Here is a 22,141-nt window from a genome sequence, read left to right on the forward strand (position 1 = left end):
CGAGTTAAATTCCTACAAACGCACACACGCAGAGGGACAGAATGCACACAAAACACATATACCCACGCACAATAGCCCCTCCTACCCCAAGGCCTGACTCTACCAGGATGACTCGAGGCCTTTGTCTCCGCCGGACAAAGACTCAGTCAGTTGAGATGATGTCACCACCGCCTTTCTCATGGGAGTAAACCTTTGTCTAGTAGTACAACAACAAAAAAATCTTTGTGTTGCATTGAACCCACATGTATTTGGGAGAACGAAGGCTGCTTCCGCTCTTTTCTGTTTCAGCATGTGACTTTCTACTCTGTCTTTCCTCCCTCTGCCTTCTCTCTGTCTTTCTAGATTCCTCCCCTGTCTCCTCTTTAACAGATTTTATTTCACTCTCCCCTTTCTTCTCTGCTCCTCTCGCCTCTTCTCCTTCTGACTACTTTCCTCTTCCTTCCTCCTTCTCGTCAGCACTGGCTTTTCTCCCTCTCCACTTCATATGTATGTAACTTCATCAGTGCGAGTGTCTTTGTGTCCTTTTTTCAGCTCAGTGTCTGTTACAGTTTCTTCCTGCCCTTTTATCTTCTCTCCTTTTTTCATTTTTTCCTCTCTCTTTCAGTGCTAAAGCACCCACGACCACCTCCCTTTCTCACTCTCCTAATGACTCATTCAAACATCGAGCATTTGGATTGAACTGCTGGCCTCTTTTCAAATGCCAAAGTCTGATCCAGTGAGTCCAAATAATTGAGTTTCTATAAAGGCCACATGTATGATGTTGGTGCGGGTCAGTTGCTCTGTGAATCAGACTCGAGGCACCATTTAGGTTCTCACAAACTCACTGATTCGCTTAATTCATAGCTATGATCTCACTCTGAGAAAATTGAAATTAAGCAGGTATCAGTTGTGTCAGCAGTGCCAGAGGATTTTGTAAAATTGCATGGCTTTTTAACACAGGGCAGGGGCGGCTGCATAGGTTCATTTGAGGTTTTTAGAATTTAATTTATAAAACACTGCACGCTTGTTAAATGAAGAATAAGTGGCTTCAGGTAAGACTATGGTAGTTGTAACATACAGCACTGGAAGTGAACCAGGTGTAATTTTACAAAATGAGCAAAGAGGGCCCGCTACAACGGTCCCACTCCAGTATTCCTGTTTTCACCCAGATTCATGAACATTTAGGTGAATTAATTAAACGAAAATGCGTTAAATCCACAAGTATGAAACAAGCTTGCTGGTAAACACTGTATAGGCTCTGTAATCCAGGCACAGGACCACCTCTGTGCTAACAAACCACCCGCAAGGCCGTCTTAGTTATTTCTAGCCAAATAGCTGATAAAGGCTGGGGCCTTGTTGGGCCAATATATTGCAACATTTACTGTGTATTGCTATGACAGTATCTGGTGATACATTAAAAATGAACTAGAATGGTGCTGCCTTTCATAAATTAGAGATATGTCTGTTTTCTGCAAAGAATGACAATATATTTTCTCCCTGGCTGTATGTTAAGATGAACTCTGGCAATTGTTCGTGCCCATGTGTGGCCAACAGCAATTTAGCTGTCACAGGCCACAAAGCCTTTCTCCACCTTCTCCATAGAGACGACAGAGAAGAGTGAAAAAAAACATGTTAAGGAAGAGACGGTGGAGGAATCTGGAAAGCCAGAGAAAGGGCAGATGGTTTATGACTGTAGAGGAGTCGGGCCCTTCCCTCTTCAGCAGAGATGGTTTGTGACTTAGGTAACAGAAACGTACATTTCTGCCCGTATACTAACTCTGCAGAAGCACTCACAAGTTCTGTGGGCTTGAGCTCAGCTCAGTAGGACAGATAAACAGTTGGCACGTCATGTTCTGTAAACAGATAAGACCATGTCTGTGCTGTTTTTGGGCCAAAGATGAGAAAGACCATCTAGTTTGTTATCAGCAAAGGGTGCAAAGCTTCTACATCACTTCCCATGGCGTGGATGACTCGCATGTGCAAAGGTATCATTAATACAAAGGCATGTATTAGAATTTTCGAGAGACATATGCTATCATCTTTTCCCAGTAGGTATGTGGTTATTTGAGCGGGACAATGCTAGACCTCATTCTGCAGGACGTCCAACAGTGTGGCTCGGCTTCATAGACGAGGGATTGTGCTTGACCGGTGTTGCATGAAGAGAAGCATCGGACATCAGTGGCCATGGACTCGTGCAGAACTGCAAAACTGCAACAATTAATAGCCTCAGTTCCCAATGATTAAAAAGTGAAATAATTGAAAGGAAGTGTGATGCAACACAATGGTGAACATGCTTCTCTGCCTTTTTTTGTGGTTGTGAGACACACGTCATTTCCTTTGTATGTGTGTCCGTAAAATAAATGTTCAAATCGGGTCTGTATGTTTTGATTGTTCCAAGAGTGGCTCTTTCAGTGACTCTAAAGATTGTATTATATGGCTTGATCGTTTTTTTTTTTTCTTGTCTGTTAGAAGAGGGGAACCAAGAGGAGATCGAAGACCCGAGGAGCTGGTTCCATGAGCGTTGCCTCAGAAAGAGCTTTATCGATCCCGCAGATCACTTATGATCACATTGACGACTCGCGTGAAAAAAAGGACGTCCCATTTTTCCTCGATGAGTCAAGAGGAACAGTCCAAGGTAATGCTCTACTGGAAAGGCCGTTGGTTTGCAGTCACAGTTAGTATCTCGTATTAGTCTCTCACTTTGACGTGTTTTTTTAAAGGAAGCCTGCTAACCTCTTTGCATTGCTTCTTTTCCATAATATCACCCCAAGTCTAGTAAACTTGTGCGTGTAAACACCAAACCCTGTTTTATTGCTGCTGCATCAAACTAGCTTTGTTTGAATCTCTTGTGTATTCGAACTTTACACCTCAAAATGCCAGTTTCCATGAAGTTGGTGGTGAGACTGTCTTTGCGTTCTTAAGTGTAGATCAAACACAGTTTTGTTTGATGAAATAATGCCTGTTTAGAGCAGTGAAATGATGTCATTGTACTTTAAAGGCCTTGGAAATCCATTATGTCAGTAAATGTTTGATGTGTTTTGGCATTTTGCGCATTTTCATGATTAGAAAAACTTCTGGCACCTGAAATTAGATCAGAGCAGCCAGGATGTGCTTTCGTTTTGTCAAAGTTATCCTTGAACGCACCTAATCACTTAAAACGAGTGGGTACGTGTAAAAAAAATTTTTGATTTGTGTGTTGGTTGGTACTGTCAGGATAAAAGCTAAAAAAAAAAGTGCAGTTAACAGGTAGAGGACAACCCAACTGTTTGGTTCTCACAGCTGCATGATAAGAGTACATACTGAGGAGCGCTTTGGTTGTCTCAGTTGTTTCAGTGGAGACCATTAGACATTTTGGGAGGAGTTGTTATGCGATGGCTCCTCATTTTCACACAGTAAACAGAGGCCCTGTCCTGATTCCCTTCAAGCCAAGATGGCTACCAGGTGTCTCCAGTAAGCCACATGGAAGTTATTACAGTCTCAGTGGTGATTAGAGGTCATGGTTAGAAGCTTTTTACAGCTTCTTCTGTCCCCCTCGCTGGCCACAGACACTCACATTGGGCTTTAGTGGAAACAACTTTTAAATACCAGCTTGTCAAAGTTACAAGTGGGAATTTCTCGTAATGCCAGTTGCAGTCATACCAAAGCCGTACAGTTATTACAAAGTACAGAAATCCAACTGAGGTGATGGTGCTGATCTCAGGTAATGCAGTCTCCACTTAACTTTGAACACTTAACACTTTGAACTGTATGGTTCCAAGTTCATGGGAACAGACAGTATTTTTGATGTAGGCCCATGCTCACAATACTGTATATGGTTGATGGATGTTAAGAGGGTGGGTGCTGGGGGGGGGGTTTAGCTTCCTGTGTTAAAAGCCAACCCCACCAAATGAACTGACCCAGACTCCAGGTTAATAAATGCTCTTTATGAGTTTTTCCTGTCAAAGCGTGCAATCATAAAAGGTGCTGAAATGACATAAAGGGAGAACATCACTAGAAAAGCAACGACTTACACAGGGAAAAAAACTTGGTTTTCTGCTTAATTGGGTGGACTTCGGTTCATGAAAATCAACATGCAGCATGCCGACATGTGGGCGAAGCGGTGATGTTCAAGGTTGCATTAAACATGAGCAAGACGCATCGCAAGGCAATGATCATGTGCATTTTGTTTGATAAATCAGTAAATAAACTTAAGGAAATGCACTCACTTGGAGTGGAAACAGAATGGATTACACTGTAGCATGTAGTCTGCAGCCTTCTGTCATTAATTATAATGTCAGAATTGAAACGGCTTCAGATCCATCCATAAAAAGACATCTGCAATGTCATCTGTCTGTACCAGGGATGGTCCTTATTTACTGGACCATCCCTGGTCTCGTTTTAACTTGGTACATGTACCAAGTTTCTGGATTTCTTAGAAATGATTTACAAAACCATCTGAAAACTGATGTTGAATAATTGTCACTGAGATGTTACCTAATTGATCCTAATTGAGGCAGTTTTGTAGCAGTAAGAATCATGTGCACATGCAGTGATGTTCACATTATTAGCTTTGTGAATGCTCCCTAATTCTAGACCGATGTCATGATATTATTCTCACCATGAATGCATTTGGTCCCAATAGTTGTCTTGTGAAAATCTGACATCGTGACAGCACTAGCTGCAGTAAAGAAATTCTAGCAAAGACTGCTGTTATGTCACAAAGAAAGCTGCCAAAAGTTGTGATTACATTACTCATAGAGATCTGCCATTTATGTACAAACCGATTTATGAGGCAGCCATATTACAGTCCAATTCTCATTAAAAAATGTGCTTTTCTTTGCAGGAATTGCAAGGATACTTGGGAAAACCGGTAAGTTGTTTTTTTTTAAGTCATCTTACCAGCTATCAAAAAGCCATCCACGAAGTAGGATTCCAGGGACTGACTATTGCCATTTTGTCAGAGGGGGTAATGTCAAGAAAGTACTTTTGGCAGTGTGGTCTCATGGTAGAGCCCTCTTTGTTTCTCCATATTATAATCTTTTCAGACCAATACAGAAATCCCAGAGGCAAGAGACAAAGGAAAAACTAAAACAAAAGTTGAGCATATAATGCAAATGTCCCAGCTGTACTGTCTGACCAGTAGTCACTTCCGCTGGTTGAGTTTTTATTTTTCTTCATTTAAAAAACTCTTCTTTGTTAATCATTTGCCAGCCTGCTGATTTAATGCGGCCCTGACTGTATTTTCATTCGACTCACTGGCTGGCTGAGTCTTTGTCATCAACCGGACCAAACCAGAGCCAAGCAGAGACTTCCAGACAATGGTTCTGTGTTGACCTGGCCTGTTTTCTGTACTGGGTGCCCTGCCAACACCAAGGGTGAGGAGCGGGGCCGGCCTGGCGAGGAATAGACAGGGGCCTCAGGGACTGAGAGGACACAGACTGGGACACTAAAGAGAGGTAGAGAGGTGAAGAGGGAGGGGAGGTGTAGCGCAGAGTTGATAAGCTGCCATTGTGAACCACCAGTAGTTAGAGATAAACTGATCATTGTTTGATTTATGAAGTGTTCAGCTTATCGCTCCACTTATCTGTCTGGCTCTGCACACCTCCCCTGTCTGTGTGAATCTCTTGATGGAGCACAGTTTCCCTTTCTCATTATCTTTTTTTTCTGTGAATACTTCCATTTTGTCTTATTCTTCCCCTGGCTCATGAAAAAAGACACTGATGGGTTAGATAAGCTACATATAAACTCTTATAAACTCTTCTGGCTGTTAAACGAGTTATCTTTGGACACTCTTCTCTCCACTTTTCCCCTCACGCTCATTCCCTCGGTCATTCCCTGTCTGCCTGTTTCTGTGTCGCTCTGGCTGCCTCCACATTTGACAATGTCAAACAAACTGGATGATGGAATACAAGAGGGGTTTGAATGGCTTTTACTTGAATTGGAATGGTCATTCAGTTCTTGGACACAGATTTGCCTCCCCATTCTTCATCACAATAGAGGCTTGGTGGCTTGGAGGAGAGACATGTCAAACTCTGCTGACATTCTGACTGCAGGTCAAGACCCCGCTACACATGTTGTTCTTTGCTGTTGTTTTTAGCTGCGCCAGCAGCCAGCCAGCTGCACTGCTCAAGTGGAGCTTTTTCCTTTTTTTTTTTTTTTTTTTTTTGTCTAACAGACCACTTGTGATTATTTCTAATGAATTTTTTATTTGGCATCATTTTTAAACAGCAACACTTCAATTGAACACCAAGTGGTTGAAATCCATTGACAAAAAGTGAGTTTATTTCAGCTCTATTTCCTCTGTTCTTTTTTCTGTTTTTAATCATGTTTTCACGGCTTCAGGCCCACCGCATCACTCTTGGTCGTCTTTCACTCTGAGCTGCCCTGCTTCTCCAGGTATCTTTCAGTTTCTCTACTCATAATGCTTTAAACATACTATTGTCTTCGGTTATGAACTTGACATAAGGACATCTTTTGCGATGTGGCGTAGGTCTCACAGAAGCTAAACTATGTTGTTGGAAAGCCACAAACGATCACGTTCACAAACGCACAAATCATTTCTTTAAAAGAAACTTTCCATGAACTCGTTTAGAAATGTCTAAGTGAAGCTGCTTTTCATCGGTTCAGTTTGTTTTCTATTGATGATATCCATTCTCTTTGCTCTTTGCAGTGAAGAGGAGTCGTGACAAAAGCATGTCCATAGACATCTCCCGCACCTGCAGCTTAAACGATGAGCTAGATGACACGAGCGAGGATATTCCCCTACCTGTGATTACTGACAAGCATCAGTAAGTCCTGCAAAGTTTCCCCTTTGCTCCTCTCTGAAGCCCCCCATCACCCTCCCATCCATCACCCTCAACTGACCTCCATTCTCTGATTTCCTTACTGGTCATAGTACCCAAATGCTTTTTTGTCAGACCAGAGAGCCCCTCTTGCTGCTTTCTAAATGAAGTTGTTTTGTTGAAGTCTCTTGAGGGTTAAAGAGACTCTCGAGAGCCAAGGCCATATCAGGTACAGAGGGTTCTAAGGGGGATTATCCCTTTAGTCTTGGGAGAAATGTCAAAAGAAATCCCTCTCAATGGGTAGTAGAACATGTTCTGGTACAGATGGCTTGTCACCACATGCCCTCATTGAACTGAGAATTCACTGTTGTTGTTTGCTGTGTGAATTCTGAATATGTGTTGATGATCTCCCTTCCTCCCACTGACCTGGTCATTCAAACAAGTTTCATTAATGTGAACCCCAACGTAATTAGTTTTTCTTTGTTTCCTGTTGTAGCACTTCCTGTTGTCGTGACAAAGCATGTTGAATACTTCAGTGACTGACCCCCCGTTTGTCATCGTCTAACTCCCTCTGTCTTTTCAGAAGAATTGACATCACCAGTGGCACATAATGCCCTTACTCATTTAAACTCTCACCATGCCAACAGTTATGTTTGGCTCGCAGTGAGTGTTGGTGTGTTTCCTACTGGGGCCGAAACTTGAGTGGCATCTTTGTGTCCAGATTAAGAATTTCCATACTGGGTTGGCAGGTAATACCAAGTCCCATGGGGGAGTGCAAAAGGGTTCTAGGCGAGTGCTACTTTGTGCATGTGGTTGTTCTCAGTCATAATTAATACATACAGTCAGTCCACAGTAAACATCTGTTACAGTGAGCTGCAACACACCACCATGCCTGAGGGGATGGCTCATTTGCATTGGAGTCTTTGAGTTGCAGTTCGAGTGTGGTACTGTGACACGTTGACATTGTGGATCCTTTGTTTTACCTTTATCACTTACATATGCTTGTAATGCATGGCGGTATGCAGATGTTTTGCATTTGCAAAGGTTTTACATGCAACTCTAAAGTCAACATGTTGAGTCACTTTTTCATTTTTTTAATTCATTTATTTTTTTCATGGAAATGATGCAACATGTCGAAAAAATTTGCATTTCTTCAAATGCAAAGGCACTGTAACTTTTTACGCCATGAACTTAAAAGAAAAAGAAAAGCGTTCAGCCTTTTTGTGCACAGCATGTTTAAAGGCTTTCAGCAGATTTCCCCTGATCTTTAAGCTTGAATAACCTTGAGCCTTAGGTTGCATTGAGGGAAATAGTCCATGGCTCCACGGGCAAGACATTAAATCCCACATTCAGCCCCGATATGCTCATCAGTGTGTAATTGTAGAGCGGAAAAGTACTTCTTATTCTATATTAGAGTATATAATGAGATGTACTGAATGGAAAACACATTGTGTGTGTTTTCTTTAAAGTTCATAAAGTAAAAAGTTCAGGCAGCGACTGCATTTTAAAAGAAAAAAATGCTAATTTTTACTCTCTGTTGGAGCTGTGTTCCTGGTGTTATTTGTGTCTCATCTTACTGTTCATTTTGAGCCATTTTGTACTGCAACATACTATGTATAATGGGTATTATTGCTACAGAGTTAACCCAAAATCTAGATCTACACTGTGTTAAAATGTCACCATTTGGGCAGATAAAATCCTCATTTTCCACCTGTAGGCGACTGTATGTTCAGGTGTCTGGAATTATAAAGTCACAGGAGGGGGTCGCACACACGTCCGCCTTCACCGAGAGCGCGGTTCATTTCCAACCACGAACAGAGATTTCATCTGCCTGGATACTGGCGTTTTCACCCAGTCCTCACTTTCTAACAGTCTATTATTTCAAGTCGTATGTTATTTGTTACTCGCGTCAGGTGTGTGTGGATGTCAGTTTCTTCTTTTAGATGTGTGCACGAATGTTGTTTACTAGTAAACGCAGCATTCTTGCCAGTTATGCACTCAATCTACAGTTGCCCCTGTCAGTCATCTGCTGGCTTTTCCTATTCAGTCTACTCTATTCTTCTTGTGCCTTCTTGAAAAATAAAGACACTGTTCACTCCTGTACAGCTAAACACAAAATTGCCATGCAGGCTGAAAACCTTTCACCTTTCGCTTTGTTTTCGAGTTTTATTTTAAGGGTAAAAGAATGCTGTTCTTCCACACTGGCAGATCGAACACAGGCAGAAAAAATTACCAAAATTACTGTCAAACAAGAGTTATGAGCCGCAGGATGCCTCTTCTCTCTCTCTTGCAGTCTTTTGACCAGCCCGCGCGTGGCAATGGTTCAGGATTCTTTCTCCACACAGCAGTTGAATTCTACAAGGTACTGTACCGGGCCTCCCATCATTCTTCTTCTCTATTTTCTTCTCTTAACCTCTTTACTTCATCCTGATCATATCTGTGGGTCAGATGGACTATGGAAAATGTATGATTTAACAACCATAATTAGCCACCCACCTGAACTTTTTTGACATATTATGAGTGGGGGGGGGGGCACTTTTTTCTTTGCTTTCGAGCATATATTTGGGTGTCTTAAGTCACCACTAACCCCCAAAACACAGAAAAAACACAACCCTGTTATTTAATTTTGTCCAGCTTAGGTCTTAAAATATCCTACACAACGAACCTGTGAGATTTTTTGTATAAATTTACGTCACTCCTCCAGTTCATTCCGCCTCTGCTAAGCCTGAATCTCTGAGTCCCGTCCGCCCGCATCCATCCTTCTAGAGCAAGGAAGCCAGCCTCGCTTGGAAATGTTCTGTCGTCAGCTGTACTGAGGAGCATCCCCCCAGCCTCAGAGGATATAAGAGCCCCAGGGATGAACTATATTTCAGGTCAATGTTCCAGTAAGAGTTAACAACAGAGAGTGTATGTGCAGCAGCCACTTTTCATTTGACTGTTTTAACAACTTGGTCCGGTTCAATGCTGAACTGCAGAAACTGAGCCACAAAGACGGATCAGTTCCACCTCTCAGTGCCTGAACTTCAGATGGGGGCAATGGATGTATCTTAAAAATATTCCATCACGGTTTTTTTTATCCATTTTCTTGTTCTTTTTTATTTTGTTTAGTAGCAGCCAACAATGACAGCTTAGGTAACAAAGATGACATAACCCCAACATCCAAGAAGTTATTTTTCGTTACTGTTTGAAAGATTAACATTACTGTTACATCATTGCTTTCCAGTTGAACGGTTACGTTCTGTAATTCAGACAACCTGTAGCTGTGTGGATGTGCTGTTTTCAGCACATCTCCAGTCATCTCCTCACTCTCACTGCTGCATGAGACGCTATGTGCCGCTCTTAATGTGTTAACATTCCATTATTGGCATGTTTCTAATGACGATGTAGGTCTCTGTTTATGATTATTTAATTATGGTATTAGATACAAAATGTTTAAATGCAGTAATTAATGGAACGCGTGCATCACTGTGAGTTAAGCTAATGAGAAATCATTAGCATCTGGTGCTGACTTACAGTTACACCGCTAACCAGAAGCCCAGGATTCTTACTGCACTCATGAAGTACACATGCTTATACACTAGCATACTTAGCTAAAATGACCGAGCCCATGTATTACCAGAGAAAGTGATGGTCAGCAAAGTGATTGCGCATGCCGATGACAGTTGCTGCTTTGAACTCTTTTGTAACGGCCAACATCCTGCTTTTCACTCTTTGAAAGATTACACTGTTGATATGTTCAAATACAAATAAATCTCACATAGGTCTGTAAGTAGCCTTTCCTGCTGAAAAACTTGGATTTCTGCAGTTTAGTTTTTGCACCATGTCTGCCCACCAAGTGCAAAGAACTTGTCTCACACTTAGGATCTTGGCAACTGTGGATACTGTCCAGACCTGATTTAGCGAGAGAGACTATTTGTGTCCATTAAGGGCTGCTGTGCCCAGCACGGCCAAGCTGAGATTTGGAACTTGCCGGGCACTCCCATAACAGCTGGTTTGTTTTGCCCCTGGTGTCACGCTACTAAGGACAGCACTGTCATTTGGTATCCTTATCTGGATCTCTGCAGACAGCTCCCAGATCCACCCTTACTGCCTGAGGCAACTTGCATGCACACACTGTGTCAGTTTTTTTTTTTTTTTTAGTTGTTGTTTTATAATGTTCTGGAGTACCTCCACACCTTCGAGCTGTAATTTAGATTTGACACGAGCTGACTCTTTTCTTGGTTTAAGTTTCTGCTTGTTCAAACAGCCTTTATTCTACCTCTATCGCTTAAGTTTCTCTGTCACAGCACCGGCTGGAACATTCCACTGTTTGTTTGGCTTAGCTCAAGCAGACTACCCCCTTAAAAGTGTGTGTGTGTGTGCGCGAGTGTGTGTTTGTTCACATGTGAGAGAAGCATCAATACAGCTGGCTGTGATGTCTCTGGGCTTCTGAAGAGGAAGTGGTGCAGGGCAGCGTCCGCACGCAAACACATCTTTTGCTTCTCCGAACCCAAAATACACACAAGCACACTTTCCCCCCCCCTCTGAGAACATAAATCTTTATTATTGCCTTGTTTGTTTGTTTTAAAAGCAGCTTACGATGATTTGTTGAATTTCATGAAATACCTCAAAAACCAAGCACATACACACATACACAATGAAAACACGGAGTACACAGTGGTCAACATAGTTCTTCCCTTTTTATTGTAAACACTTCCTTCGCTATTTGTTTACCTACCCCTGCGCAAATGAGGCTTGATTTTGGTACGATTGCGACAAGCACTAATTTCCCCTGATTGTGTACATGCATCAGAATGTGTGAGAACTCAGTGGCCTGGTGGTTTGGTGTAAGGCAGCGTATACACCATCATGCACTTTGATGCTGTAAACATCTGTGATTTAGCAGTTGTCTGCTGGGTGAGATCACAACAGACCCCAGCAGAGCTGCAGATCCTGAGTCCACCCCGAGGCAGATTGACATCTGCCCTTTTGGAGAATGAGTAAATGTTTCTAATATACTTCTTTTGCCCTAAACAGAGGAAGGCCTTGTTTAGCCGATTGCAGCGATTGTGTCCTCTCTCCCCCTGCTTTCTGCTTTTGTTTTTCTCTCAGTGCTCTGACTTATCACCATGTCTCCCAGCTTCCCTGTGTATCTAAAAAAACTCTTCCCCTGGTTAATTACCTGGTGAAGCTCCAGCAGATCAGATGTAACGCGTGTCATCCTGTGACCTGAGGCAGTTGGCTCTTTCTCCTGCTGGGTGTAGCCAGCTTCTCTGGCCTCCTAGTCCTCCTCCTCCTTTTCGTCTCCTCTGAGACCTGTAAAAGACAGCATGGGCCACCTGCAGGCAGATCTTAATTAGTTTCCCTCTCACAAGCCAGCAGGAGATAAACAATGAAAACCCACAGCAGCACCACAGGAGGGTTTGCAGGCAGACACACATGCATCATGGCCTGTCCTCTTCAAGTAGGGGCCTCTCTCTACTGAGTAACTGGCATCCTTTGAGCAGGGCTTAAAACAAATTGACTTTTTGTCTGTGTGGCCTCTGTAAGCCTGTCTTGTACGCTGTACTCTAATATTGATGGCATAAAGAGTTTCAAACGTACTGCATTTAATCAAGAGGCAAAACCTTTTTAAACGTAAAAAAAAAAATGGTCACTTTGACAAATGTTTGTGAATGTACTCACACCCAGTGTGTGGGTGCTCAACATTGTGCTCCCAATCCCGAGGAACAAGCTGTTGTTTTGTGGGTTCTTTGGCCCAATTCAATTTCGTTGTTCTTCGGCAAAATATCAAAATGGCGAAGTAACCCAGGGAAGGCCCCTCTTTGGCCACGCACACGAGTCACAAATGCACAAATGCCTTCACACAGACAAACTGGTGACGTGCGAGAGGCCTCCTGCTCAGCAGCAAGAAAAGCTGCTCTGGTGCTGCTGCCTTTCCGAACAGCCAGAAAAAGAAACTAAGGGGAGGAAAAAAAACAACTAATTGTGCCCTAGTTTCTTGACTTTTTGCCAATTCCTGGAGCATAACAAAGACAGAAAATAGTCTCGGGGCTGTATAACAGGCGCACACCAATTCCATATTCTCACGGCAACAGAGCTGTACACAGAGGTATTCTGTACGAATCTCATTACGGACGGGCTCTTTCATGTGGTTTGTGACCTCTGTGCTGCCGTTCCTCACTTAGATGCATTTGAAATGGTTTAATTGCTCTCACTTGTCCTAAACAGTTGTCAATCTATCATCAAAGCTATAGTTAGGCTCATGATATAGAATGATATAGATTTTAAGTTGGCTTTATGATAGCGTAGTGTGTTTATCATGGACGGTTTGGATCTTTACGCCTTTGGTCAAAATTCTAGCACAGTTCATCTCTTCCTCTAGCGTAGAGTGTCCGAATTTGGCGCTTATGGTGCACTGGCTGTCAGATTTTTTCACTATAACCCAGTCATGCCACCTGCAGAAGTCCTGTGACGACTCAGATGGCAGGTGGTCAAATGTTTTCGCAGATTATTTGGCTTCCACAGCTGCTGCTGCTTCTCCTGTTAACCTTTCAGTGTCCTGGTGCATGTGTGAAGAGACGAAAGCCATGACTGGCAACAAGAATTTCAAGCGAGTCGAGCGTTCTAGCCTGATATAGCTAGCTGATATATGTAAAATATAGTTGCATTTGCTAAGATTTTCAAGACTTGACAGACTTTTTTACAGATTGGTTAATACCAGTTTATACCCCTTGGTTTTCATCTTCACAGTCTTCACTGTTGATTCTGAGATGAGAAGGAGACCTGCTCTGAGTTCTCCAACACTAGACTCACAAGGTTCAACCTCTATTGAGTTACAGTGTTTAAAAAAAAAACGACCAAGTCAGGTTTGTTTTATCTCCATGGCATTTAACTGAAATCCTACCAGTCAGTTATGAGAAATGCAGAACAAATCCACTCCTTTGGTGCACTGATTTTATTTTATTATCTTGAGTTTTTTTCCCCTGTAATCCTGATTAGAAGATTAGAAGCAGTTTTTTTTTTAGAACATTTTGAGTTCAATTTAACTGCACGCCACAAAAAAAACTCAAACAGTATTTATTTTTTGTGGCACAGTGGTATGTAGATTACAAAAAATCTGAGATCAGTGACGCTTCAAATGACACAACTGAGGACCCCTGGTGAAAACTCCCTGTTACTGTTAGGAACAGTAAAAGAACAGCAACTTTACGACTCTTTGGACCTGATTTTGAAAATGCGTAAAGTTAAAGATGACACACCTCTTTAATGTTTCAAGGCTTGTATTATTTTTACTGTTTCAGCATAACAAAGCAGGGCGAGGGCCCGAGGTACTGAGTAAGCACCGCGCTCAGTCAATACTTTGGCAAGGGTCCCGGCTTGTAAATCCCTCTGGTGGCCAGCTAAGAGTGTTCTTCCTAAAGTTATCTGAGAGCTCACATTTCTATGAATTCGTCATCTTCACACCGTCTTTCCTGTTTTTTTCATTTTGAAACTCGTGGTATTTAGCCATTTTTTTGTATTCTTATTTATCTTTATTTGCCTTTTGCTGGACAGTCAGTAGTGAAGGCACAGGCAGAAAACAGTGAGAGAGAGAGAGAGAGAACGGGGCTCCAAAAGCGGACTTTACCGAGAATTACATGAAGTGGCATGTTTTTACTGTTCTGCCACAGAACGAGATGATTGGCCACTGGAGCAAGTTTTACTACCAGGCCAAAAAAAAAAGGGGGGAATCTGCAAGCAGTAATGGCAGCTACATCACACCCAAGGCAATAAAAGACATTTTCATGAAGTACTTAATTAAAGAGTGTGTTTTATTTGGGCTTGACACTAGCTATCCTGCATTAATGAAGGGCCTCTTGCTGCTGTTATATGGGATGAGAGTGTTTACACCACCTCAGTGCTGGTAATGATTCTGAGAGAGGAGGAACAACAGTGATTGGGGAGGGATAGTCTGCTTTATAGCCCCTTGCTATGGGTTGGAAAATCCAGAGACCCCAGCAAGCAAGTGCCGCAAAAATAAATTGTCCACATCGGCTGAAAGAACGACGTCACCGATATCTCCAATTGCCTCAATATACCCTGGTCTGGGTGTAATTTAGCTTCATGAGCATTAGCAAAAAAAAAAATAAATCTGCCTGGAGTGCACACACTAATAGACTGAAGTGAACTCTTCACAGCATGCTGGTTTGGTAAGTACCCTGGTGTGTGGTGTTTCAGGCCTCCATCCAGAATAAGCATGAATAACTACCCATGAACTAGCCCAGACTGAGTCGCATTCACAGCTGCAGCAAGAAAAATAGACAGGCAAACAAGCGCTGGATTCATGGCCGTTGTTCACTAGATTTGGCATTGTGTGCTCTAGAAAATATGATACTGTAAACAAGTGGGTTTTTGTCTTCCGTGTCTTTTTCTCTTGAACGTGAGAAGGCGACAAAACAGAAGTTGGAGAGGTTTTAATGTACTGACAATCGGAGCCAACGTTTACTCCAGTAATGAGCAATATTTCTGTTGGTTTGCTGCCTAAAGGGCTCACAAATCGACCTCACAGTTGTACATCACGTCCTATTACTGCCTGTAGAGTTGAGCTGTATGGGTTTTTTTTTTTACGTGTAGATGAGTGCAGGACTATGTTTGAAATACGCTCAAAGCTTCGTCTTTTGGCATCGGTGCAGTTAGACTCCCTTTGTGGACCTTCCCCATCATAAATGCAACCCAGACACTGGGAGAGAAAAATGAACTCTGAAAATTGCTGTTTTCTCAGCGTGAATCACGGAGCTGCTCTGTGACATCATGACTTTTTTTTTTGTCCAGGGAAAGACAATTGCAGAACAAAATAAAGACACGTTTGCTATGATTAAACTGGAGGGCTGTTAACAATTATATAGTCAGAACAAATGTAATGACAAATTACTGTTTTTGTTAGCTGCCTTCCTAATTTAATAGTTTCCTCTTGGTGTCGTTTGGCCACTTTTTATCTAATAATGTTTGCCCTAATTGGTTGTAACATTACAGCAGTGAGGTTAAATACACATTTTAAACTAATCAACCAGCGCAATTACAGAAAATTAAATTATGAGGTCCCTATTAATGGGGAGTCATGTGAAGGTAGCTTGAGGATGTTATTTTAAACACAAGCACAACCATAAACAAACCGATGATAAACTCCAGATGACTTTAATGTTTTTCATTCGTCGTCCTTAATTATTGCAAAATCAGATCAATTATTAAACAGCAACAAACAAATTACAACAGAAGGAATGAATAAGACTTTCCTTTGACCCAAAATTGGACGAAGCAGCTATGGAAAATGAATACTTTTGTTTTCTTTCCCTCAGTGTGTTCATAACTTCATATATTTTAAATTTTTTTGTGAATTGAAAAGATCAGAAAGGTTCTGCCTACCAAAATCCACACCAAAGGGACTTATTCTCATGCACAGAACACACTGAAATGTCCCGTTTTTTTTCTCCACATCACCGTGAAATATGTGAACACGGCGTCTGCCTGCGGTGGCTGCTCTTAGCGCATCTCAGACAACAGTTCAGGTTGAAAAAAGTTCAAAAGAACAAACAAATTATATCCGTTGTAGTTGGATTTTGTTGAAAAACTTCACAAGGTGAGGGAAAAATAGTTGGAGAAATTTGGAAGGACATGTGATACAGGTCTGAAGGGAAACTGTGGCCCCTAAAAACACACACTCATTCTTAGTGCACTTTTAGGCCAGAGGCCACATTACATAAATATTACATTAAGATAATAATTACTGCATTAAAGTGCGTTATAAGAATGATTTCTTATAACGATTTCTGATCCACGGTTTTTTCCTCTGCCTGATGTTGGAAATGTACCATTGAGTGTTTCCATTGGGCCTAATACAAATTAGGAAGGAGACATCACTCTATACTCTTTAAAACCAGATTACACACAGCTGACAATACTACAAGCAATTCGAGGCCAAAAGTAACACTGCAGCGGCCGCAAACAGCTACCCTGGAAATGTTGTAAGCAGAGGTTCCAGCTGCAGCCGTGATGTGGGACACGGTTGGCTCTGCAAACATATAAAACAACATATCAGCCCTCCAGCAGATCCATCATCTTGTTCCAGTTACCCGATCATGCCAAGTATTTGGATATTTCCAGAAACCACGTCACCGAACTTTAGTACTTCCTACCTGTTGCTGATGACTGCGCAGTCATGAGGAGAAATCCAGAGAAAAAAAATCAGCTTTGATCTCGATCTCCACGTCTGAAACACTGAATGTGGTGAATGACATTTACATATCAGTTGTACTGAAACCTTGGCCTATCTGGAGGGTTAGCGGTTGGTTATGAGTGACGTCTGACAGATTCCTCTGCTGCAGTTTGCAAAAAAACAACTCGCGACCACGTCGCCCACGATGCCTCTTACTTTAAGGGGAAGGCTGGGCAGGTTAGGGAGCACATTTGCATTTAAAAATCTGTCCGTTTGAAACATTTTCAAGAGATCCCAACAGGCAATAAAGTTGCGATTCGATTGTGACTTGTCACAATTAACTGGACAGAAACTAATGACTAGATGATGATATTAATTCATGATGTACAAAATTGTAAAGAGGGCCACAAAAGTGAAAGATGCTCACTGTCTTGTCCTTATGTCTGCTGTCACGAATCACACAACGACTGTATTAGAAGAATCAAGTGCTGCTTTGAGTGTTGTGGATGCAAGAAATTGTGGGACAGAATGATTTCCTTTTGTTAACCCGGTAAGCTGCCCTAAAACTCACTAACTCCTGAACACGCAGTCCTTTAGAGTTTCTTCTTCTCCTCGTGTGGCGTGTGTTTTACTTGACTGGAATCCTCTAAGGAGACGGCAGCACTCATCGGTACTGTGATGACAACAAGTTTTTCTGACATATACATGTGTTGTAGCTATTTTAATTTTTTTTTTTAACAAACTCGTTTCTACTTGTTTTATGGGTAAAGCGTGTCAGCCGTGGTTAGCATGTGACTGCGCCTTCGGGTTGCACGGCGGACTTTGCACAAATCCTGGAAGCTCTCACTTTGACTCCAGCAAAATCAAAGTGAGGCTCAACCCAATCCTCACTTGGAGGATTCCCAGACTTGGTACAGATGCTCCCCTGTCTGTTAGAGGAGTGCCTCCCTCTCTGTTTCAATATTAGGAGCACCTGTATAAATACTCGGATCGTCCTCTCTGTGTGTTTTGCTCCACATTCTCCTCTGTCTCCTCCCCGTTCTCCTGTACGGGGCTCAGTTTCTTCTTCACTCCCGTTAATGAAAACAATAATCTGCAACAGCACCTGAGCGGCCTGTTTGTACAGCCAATCTTTTAGCCTTTCTCCGCTCTCTCGGCCACCTTTCTTTCTTTTTTTTTTTGCTTTTTTTTTTGCTCAACTCTCTCAGCTCTCGTGCTCTCGGGTTTTCAAATAGGCTCGCTCTGCCATTTGATGTGGGTTGGAGGGGGTTTATTCAGGTGTGCCGGGTCTGACGACCAGCGCTGCCCCCACCCAGCCTCTGATGTTGTGTCCATCCACAGCCAGGTGCTGGAGTTCCATCAGAGAGCCCAGTGTTCCGGACCCCAAGATGAATAGAGGGCTTATTGATGGAGCTCGTCTGTGGGGCTTTGTGGTTTCTCCCCTCTTACACGCAGAAGCAGGGATATACGGTGGACCAGGGTGTTAACCTGCCGGAGAAGAAAAGGGTTGACTAAAGGAGAGCTACAACATTCTGGCACAGGCTTCCACCACAGGGGGATTTATAGTATGCAGCATGTATTTGTGTGCGTTCACATGTACCCAGATTCCACCTTGGCAACGTGCCCGCCCCACCTGTCTGAAAGAACCCACTCTGTGTGTTAGAAGCAAGGCTGTGTTCAGGTCAGCAGAGCTTAAATTGGCTAAAATGAGCCTCCTCCCTTCGTATCAAGAATACACCCATTGATTATCAGTTAGGAAGCTATCGGTGAGATGATCAAATTAAAACAAAAAAAAACTCACTTATTTTAGTCAGAGAAAATGGGTTATTAAAATAAATCTGACATTAGGCAAGTTTGAGCAGTCAAAAATTCCATTTAATTTAAGCATTTAGTTCAAATGAAAGACATCCTTTAAGTGGCTTCACTGTGAGCGTATGGCTTAACCTTTTTAATGATACATTTCAACACTTTTTATACACTTACATGTATATTTTAGGGTATCTGAAGCTCCTCAAAAGTTGTGTATATTTCACTACACTTCTTAAAATGTGTCATTTGAAAATGTATTCATTCACACTTTTCATTCATACAATTCAGACTGTACTATAGTGTTTTATGTTTAGTTTAGTTTAGTGGGAATATGGTGGGCAGTGTGACATTGGTTAATCAATATGTAACTTTTCTGCCACTTGCCAGGGTCCAGGTCAGAATAGTGTGTACTTTGTATTCAGATAAACAGTTTTAAACATGGATTGAAAGTGCTAAAAAAAAAACGTGATGCAGATATTATTAAGCTTCATAGGTATTACACATCTTATTGCGCCTGTTGTTTTTCAGAGTGACAGTATTAAAGGCACTAAAATACATTTTATGATTATCTTTTCATGGCCCAAAAGAAAAGAAAAAAAAAACAAACCCTGATTTTGCATGCGTTGCTGAATGGCAGCAATTAAAAGAAGCGATTGAAAGTTACAGTTTCTGACCACAACCTTGTCAACAAGCCTTTCTGAGAACCGGTGTTTTTTTATTTCCTGGTACTGTGTGAAGAGATTATTCAAATGCTATTTCTGTGAAGAAGAAAAACTTCCTTCTTTCAGTTGAAATTCCATCCTCAGAACTTCTCTTTATCTCACTGACCACCATGAGAAACAGCAGTGCACTTTTTGATTCTCCCGCCCTGTAGCCACCTCTATCACAACACCATCACTGGGCTTTTGCGCTTTGCAAGTCTGACAGGTGACACCCACCACAAGCCCACACAGTCAGTGTCATCACAGAGAGTACACTGGAATTTGACAAGCTCACTGCTGCTAGGAAAACGGCAACCACAGTAGCATTGTTTTTTGTTTTTTTTTGCATTTCTGGCTAGAGGTGGCATCCGAACCGTATCTCATATGACATCTGCCAGTACGAAGAAAGATATGAGCAATATAGAGGAAAAACGTGGTGAGAAAAAAAAAAACAGACTGTTTTTGCTTACGATCACCACAATGATGAAACTGCAGTCAGCATGTTGTCAATCAAGTCCTTAAGTGCCTCTTTGGCCAGACCTTTTAAAATAGGAAAATTACTAAATAAAAAACTGCAAACATGGGAAAGAATCAACTACCCTTCCTCCGTTCCCCCCTTCAAGAGTATTTTTTCCACTGGATTTCATATGAGCCATATAGATCATGATGAAAGAGTCTCTGGTGGCCTAACAGCAAATGAGACTAATAACCTACTAAGTCAGTCTCCGCTGGTGCTGAAAGGCCTTGTCTCTTTTATTCTTAGAGTGTACGTGTGCTGTAAAGTTTTTTCCAGCTTGCTAATGTCTTTTTATGATTCTGTTTCATTCATTTCTGTCAAAGCCCGTCGGTGAAACTGGCAAACGAGCGAGGGCGTCAGAGCGGACAGATAGTGTTCTGCAGAATGGCGTTTTTTACGTCCCATTCGTCTAAAAAAAGAAAGGGGGGAGGTGGGGGGACTGTAAAAGGTAGATATAAAAATAAAAACAGATAATTGAGCTATCATCGCTTTGTTCAGTGATGTGAGATCATGTAGACATGACTTACCGACACGCTTTGATTAAAATGAGGAAAATGAATTGCTGACATATTCAGTTGGTGTCCAGGGATTGGCAGTGGTTGAGGTGATCGTTTCACACTCAGATCTGCACTGGGTCTGCCAAATGCTGAGGTTTGTGTATGTTTATGAGTCAAATGTAGACTTCTTAATGTCAAGACAACCTGAATAACACCACGTAGACCCACTAGACTGAGGTAGCCTTTTTTTTCATATTCAAATTCTAGCAGATGGGGTTTCATAAGAGCTATGTGGATACTCGCTCCTAACAATAATGATTAAACTAAACTTCAAATCATATGAAAAAGATAACGCTTTTTTTCAGATTTTTTTACTAATTTTTTTTAGAAGAGTAGGTCGTTGTTAATCTAAAGACAGTTAAGCCGATCATCATATTTTCACATGTCAGATTTAAAGTCTGGTGGTGAAAGAATTATCGATCCTCGCTTTTCAGTCCTACAGGAGCCTGATTCAGAAGGACTGAATCCAAAATAAACCCATCTCAGAGCTGCCTTTAAGGGAGCAAGCACGTGTAACCTTTAGATGTAGGTTGTACAATGACATCTCTGGTCAGTAAGACAGTAGAACAAATAAGTGAACCCTGGATGCCTGTGTGAAATGAGACAAATCATCTTGAAAGATGAAAATTGGTGCATCTCATGTCAGAAACACCACTCTGACAAAGGTGTGGGCAATTTTTTAAAACGAGAGATAAGAACATTCCTGGGTGCTCATATATGGCTCAGCTTTGCCACGCAATAAGAACTTTTTTTATTCCGCATGATAGTTTCCGATTCACCACCGACTCTTTTGTGAGTGTCGAACTGAATAACTCAACAGCTTAAGAAAAGCCAAATGTCAGCAGGACTGCAACCAGTGGAGGAGGGGGCGTAAGTACATTTCTCCTGGTGACCAGCAGGCTGCGCTGTTGCAACATCTCTTCTCTCCTTGCCTCAAATCTCAGGCGGCAGGATACCAAATACGAAACTCTAAAATGTTAGTGTGGATTTAATCATTTGTCTAATGCTGACCTGCCTCTCAGTGGAGTGTGCGTGAATTAGAACGAGCAGCAGGGCTAAGCTCAAGTTTAGATTTTATTTTCCCCCCAAATGAGTTGGGTGTCAAAAGTCAGCCTTGCCCGTTACCACCACCCTAACCCAGGACAACTGTATCTCAATATCTTTCACTGTTTCAGTCTTACTTCCCTGCTCTGGAGCGAGTTAAGAGGAGAGATGCATGAAATAGCATAAATGAGCACACTTTTCCTCCTCTGTCAAAGCAGCGTTCTTCTGCAGTCCAACAGCATTCAGGTTTTTTTGTTTTTGCTCATGTGAGCTGTTTTTCTCCACTCTAGATGTCGCTGGCTGTTGTGTGCCAATCCCAAAAAACACTTTTATCATTAAGTTCCCTTTCGAAGCAAGGGACAGATCAAAAGCGACAAGTGCCTGTGCGTGCATGAGTTTGCAAGGTCCATTTGGTGTGTCCCTTCAGTATTTGCATAACATTTTTCCTGACTCTAGGTCAAGCCCTGCTCTCTTTCCTCTCCCTCGGTCTGTCTCTTTCACGTTTGGTCTGGCCTCAGTACAAGTACTAGCAGTTGTCAGTTTCAGGAAATGCGCTGCTCTCTGTTGGGAAGTGAGGTATCTGCCTTTGGGCCAGCCGT

The 22,141-nt window shown here is 42.1% G+C and overlaps 1 protein-coding gene across 1 annotated transcript in view; it reads left to right on the top strand.

The window, feature by feature from the left end:
- kcnq1.2 (potassium voltage-gated channel, KQT-like subfamily, member 1.2) overlaps positions 1 to 22,141 on the top strand; it is a 161,911-nt gene that overhangs the window by 22,612 nt on the left and 117,158 nt on the right. The window contains exons 10-13 of the mRNA XM_072386248.1: positions 2,449 to 2,614; positions 4,802 to 4,828; positions 6,301 to 6,354; positions 6,629 to 6,746. Coding sequence (XP_072242349.1) covers positions 2,449 to 2,614; positions 4,802 to 4,828; positions 6,301 to 6,354; positions 6,629 to 6,746 — 365 coding nt within the window. The remainder of the gene's footprint in view (positions 1 to 2,448; positions 2,615 to 4,801; positions 4,829 to 6,300; positions 6,355 to 6,628; positions 6,747 to 22,141) is intronic.

Source organism: Leuresthes tenuis, unplaced genomic scaffold (genome assembly GCF_036924035.1).
Source record: "Leuresthes tenuis unplaced genomic scaffold, fLeuTen1.0.hap1 SCAF_5, whole genome shotgun sequence".
NCBI lineage: Eukaryota > Metazoa > Chordata > Actinopteri > Atheriniformes > Atherinopsidae > Leuresthes > Leuresthes tenuis.